Source organism: Orycteropus afer, unplaced genomic scaffold, assembly GCF_000298275.1.
Source record: "Orycteropus afer afer isolate SDZICR_OR568_19922 unplaced genomic scaffold, OryAfe1.0 scaffold00150, whole genome shotgun sequence".
NCBI lineage: Eukaryota > Metazoa > Chordata > Mammalia > Tubulidentata > Orycteropodidae > Orycteropus > Orycteropus afer.
The window spans coordinates 1,816,076-1,821,075 of NW_006921737.1; the positions used below are offsets into that span (position 1 = coordinate 1,816,076).

The 5,000-nt window shown below is 45.3% G+C and overlaps 1 protein-coding gene across 1 annotated transcript in view; it reads right to left on the minus strand.

The window, feature by feature from the left end:
* Positions 1-617: 617 nt before the first annotated feature.
* The window catches only part of MRPS11 (mitochondrial ribosomal protein S11), a 10,524-nt gene continuing 6,141 nt past the window's right edge, over positions 618-5,000 (minus strand). The window contains exons 3-6 of the mRNA XM_007946095.2: positions 4,856-4,954; positions 3,842-3,971; positions 1,643-1,708; positions 618-725 (exon numbers count right to left, since the gene is read on the minus strand). Coding sequence (XP_007944286.1) covers positions 618-725; positions 1,643-1,708; positions 3,842-3,971; positions 4,856-4,954 — 403 coding nt within the window. The remainder of the gene's footprint in view (positions 726-1,642; positions 1,709-3,841; positions 3,972-4,855; positions 4,955-5,000) is intronic.

Sequence of the window (5,000 nt, forward strand, 5' to 3'; positions counted from 1 at the left end):
CCCATGTACCTTTCTATGTCTTTCTCATCCTCAATGGTGCCATATTGGTCACTCACATTTGGTACATTGCCCTTCTCTTCACCCAAATCAATACTTACCTCTATCTAACAGCCTTCCCTCCCTTCCCCTCCCCTCCCACGCCTGGTAACCAACAACAAAAAAATTTCCTTCTATAGATAAACCTGTCCTTAACTTTTACAATAATGGACTAATACAGTATTTGTTCTTTTGTGTTGACTTATTTCACTCAGCATAATGTCCTCCAAGTTCATCCATGTTATGCGGTGTTTTGCAGATTCTACGTTATTCTTTAGCTCACAACCTCTTTTTCAGGAGGAAGGGAGTGATTACTTTTCTCAACTCTGGAAGCAAAAAAACTCACAAGTTACTACAGGTGGCAGAAACATTTTTATTTTTTTTCAGAGCAGAGGCAGCGTTTACTGGTTGGCACCTGGGCCACAGCTGTCCCCCATTCCCAAGACAGGCCCAGCCTCATTCTGGGTCACAGATCTTGAGTCGAAGGTGCAAGTGAAGGTCACCATGTAAGGAAGCAAAGCTCTCTCCTTTCTCTGACCTCCCACAAACCCTCCTTGTAGTCAGGTTCCCACTTCCTTTCTTCACAGCCTTCGAGCCTTCCGGGGGCGGCAGCCATTGTGTGGGATGGGGGTGTTGTCTGTAATGGAGATCACCTCCAGGCCCCCCATGGTCAGTCCCTTGATGGCTGCCTGTAAAGAGCAGAGGGACAGGAGAATGATGGTCCCAGACAGGGCTCAGGGAGGGCTACGGGTAGAGTCAAGGAGGCTCACTAGCTTTGGGATCTATGATCCCAACCGTATTCCCTCAGGTCTCTCACAACAGTCTCCACCTAAACCTGTAACCAAGTTCTCAATGCTGCTTACCTCTCTAATTGCACTTGCCACTTTCCACCTTATGCTTCACAATCCAGGAACCGCAACTACTGTGGCCTTGGTACATCTGAAGCCTTATACTTCTGTAGTATTACTTATGCTGGGAGTCCCTGGGTTAAGTGCTTGACTTAAAAGGTTGGAGGTTCAAACACACCCAGAAGCACCTCAGAAGAAAGGCTTGGTGGTCTGCTTCTGAAAGATCACAGCCTGGGAAACATTACGGAGAAAAGTCCTACTCTGCACACATGGGGTTGCCACGAATTGGAACTGATTTGAGAGCAACTAACAACAACTTGTGCAGTTTCCTCTGCCTGGAATATCCTCTTCTCCTCTTTCAACTGGCAATACCTTATTATTCTTGAAAAAACCAGTAGAGATATCACGTCTTCAGAGAAGCTCCTGATCATTCCCCATGGGCTCCCAGCCACTCTGGAGCATGCTTGGCCACTGCTCTTGCTGGTCTATATGCAGGGACCTCTCTATGGTGGTTCACCAGAGGCCATTCTCCTACTCTTGGGCCTGGCACACAGCACGCACTAAGTGTCAGATGGAATGAACTAAACAACCTGGGTCTGCTTTGAGAAGCTGAGAGATTATGGGAATAAAGAAATTCCACACCAAGATGGCAATCCTCTACAGGGCATTTCCCTCTCTCCCCCACTCAGCTTTCATAGACCATTTCTCTACAAACTAAAGAAGAAAGCACATACACTGTGGAGAACCTGGTCACTTACCGAGCGTCCTGGTCCCAGGCCTTTCACCACCACTCGGATGTGAGTCACACCCTTCCCTGTAGCTTTCTAGAGAGAAGTAGCAAATGGTTAGTGTCCCAGAGAGAACCACAATATCCAATTGTCTTGTTCCTGCCATGTGGAACAAAAGGGTTACAGACTCCAGAGAAATGGCAGATACATACAGTGCCACAGAGCAGACATACAGGGAGGCAGAATACAGATACAAAGGGCAGATGGCTGCAATAAAGAACAGATAACCAGTAGAAGCCACAGAAATTGGAGAGTCATAGAATTAAAGTAGACTAAGCACTCCTCGGAAGGAAGATGGGGCAATCTACTTCCATGGTGATACTGCCTCAGAGTCAGGTCTGACTTGACGGCACATAACAACAACAAGTGGTGCAAAAAGTTAACACGCTCGGCTGTGGATGGAAGGGTTGGAGGTTTCAGTCCACCCTAAGACATCTCAGAAGACAGACCTGGTGATCTACTTTGGAAAAATCAGGCACAGAAAACACTACTGAGCACAGTTCTCTGACATGGGGTTGCCATGAGTCCGAATCCACATAAGGGCAATTCGTTATTAGTGGTAGTGGGCCCCTGTAGCCCACAACAGCACTGCCACCTAATGGAGATTTCTCAATATTGCTCAGGTTTATCCCAGGTGGATAAATGCAGAATTCCAGGGTCACGAGGAGGGTGCCCTGGACTTCAGGACTCAGCCTGAATACCACAGTGTTCGACTCTGAACAAATCACAAACACTGAGTATCATGTGGCTCTTGGAAATGCAGGGCCTTAACTGGTTCAAATTGGTTCAGTCATGCCAACGAAGCAAAACTGGAACAGACCTGAATTTGTAAAATGTACATGTACTGGAACAGTAACCGGAATGGGAAAAATTATGGGTTGAAGCCCTTGAATGAGAGATTCAGAAGAGGCATAATTAAGCCCTTTCGGGAGCCTGATGCAGGAGACTGGATTACTGCCAGGACTATGGAGTGACACACATTCAAAGTGGGGTGATTGGCCACCATCTTTGAGCAGGATAACACTGTTTCCAACTCTGCTGATCGAGAGATTCGGTTGCTATGCAAGGCACACAGTGCCATTATTTTCTAAGAGGGAGATTAAGTTTCTAGTAGGAGACTGATCTGTAATTTTTCCCATTCCATTTATTATCCTGGTTTACCCATATTTAAAAAATTCAGGTCTGTTCCGAATTTCACTTCACTGGCCATGACTCAACTGGGAAGAACTGGTTCAAAGTCCTGGGAAAATGTGGATAACACTGAGGGTCTTTTGAGGATTAGGAGCTCTGATAGCCCAGTGGTTGAAGCATTTGGCTGCTAATCAAAAGGTCATTGGTTCAAACCCACCAGCTGCTCCACCGGAGAAAGATGAGACAGACTGCTTCTGTAAAGATTTATAGCCTTGGAAACCCTATGGGGCAGTTCTTTTCTATCCTATAGGATCACTATGACTTGGAATTGACTCGATGGCAGTGGGTTTGGTTTGGTTTGATGATTAAAAGGAGCTCTGTTGGCACAGTGGTTAAGTGCTCAGCTGCTAATTGAAAGGTTAGTGGCTCAAAACCACCAGCTGCTCTGTGGGAGAAAGAGGTGGTAATCTGCTTCAGTCAAATGCTATGGGGTAGTTTTACTATGTCCTAAAGGGTTGCAGTGAAGTAAGAATTGGCCTGATGGCAACAGGTTTTGGCTTAGGGATTGCAGAAAATGAATAAAGTGTCTAACACACAGTATATGGTCAGTAAATATACTGGTAGCAGCACACCGTCAACTGGCTTCTAAAGAGCCCTGCAACAGTTCTCACTCAAACTGCTAATACATGAGCCTTCACCATAGCACAGCCACTCCTAGTAGAGTGTTATTACTGCCCTCTCAACTCCATCGGCTTTTAAGTAGAGGGGCTTTAGTTCTTAAACCTTCAGTGTCCTGGTTTTTCTATGTCCTGGAATGAACCAGCATATGCTTTACCTCTAATAAAGCCAAGAGAAAGAGAGAAAAAAAGCCTTTTCACATAAACCTTTTCAGGCCACCCAATGTCAGGGCATCTAACACAGGCTGATAAATAACCCACTGCTTCTGAACACTAGTTTAACGAGAATTCTCCTTTACAGTGATCAGCCATGCAGTGAACAGAACTCCCCAGAGAGGGGCCGGGAAGGATACCTACTTACCGCTGCTGCAGCAATGCCTGTGGTTTGTGCTGCGATGCCCGTGCCCTTCTTAGCATTTCGAAACCCCTCCGTGCCACAGGAAGCACGGGCCAGTGGCTGGTTTGTAGCAGAGACGACCTGGATCTGGGTGCTGTGAACAGAAATGGAGAAGCATATAGGATATAGCTACTTTTTCAAGGAGATAAAGACAGCTAACCTATTTCCTTATCAGCCTGAGTAGGGAGGATAAAGAAATCCAACTGCTTTCCCTTTAAGTTTATTTGATGGATGCTTTTAGAATCTTTGCAGCACTTCATCTGTGCCACATACCATAGCCCGAGACCACAAAGTCCTCTATTATTCTCTACACTGCTTCATGGACCAATGTGACACAACACTGACTGCCATCTCCAAGTGAGGCTGACCTGCAGAGTTGTCACGAATGTCAGCATGCTTCTATTGCCAACACATAATTGGGAACTCCCTTCAGCATCCATTTGAAAGTCTCATAAGAATGCCAGTCTTGTCACTGGTTTAATCTCATCATTCACATTTAGCTGTACAAAACAGAGGCCAGTACACAGTGGCCCAAGGCAAGAACAGTAAAGAGACATTTATTTGGAGGCTTATTTTCTAGTTAGTTTGTAATAAATCATACATTGTTAACTTTTATCTCTTATCATATTCATGTCATTCATTCTCTGTCCCCCAGTGCTAAGCAATTACTAATACTTAATAAACACCTTCATGGTGAGTCTTTCTGGCTCTAAGATACACCCTCAGCAACTCTTGAGCAGAACCAGGAACTACTATTCCCTAGGAAAGCAAAGAAATCTTATAAATATGCTACTCTCAACTTATTTCACATTTTTATTGAACTCAAACAAACTTTGAAAATACAGAAGGTGGTTTCCCAAAACAAGAAAGGGTGAGCCTGGGGTTCTCTCTGTCAGCACCTTCAGCCTCGACTATCCCGTCTCTCCTGGGAAGGGAAAACAGAGCCACCCTTGACCTGCCCGGGTGCTGTCTGCTTACTTGTTGTAGGATGCCTTGATGTGTGCGATTGGGATCTCCTCAAATTTCTTCCCTCCCCACCTCAGAGAGCTCTCTTGTCCTGGAATTGGAGGGTAAATGCTGCAATTAGAAGAGAATTTTACTTAAAATAGTCTTATTACTATTT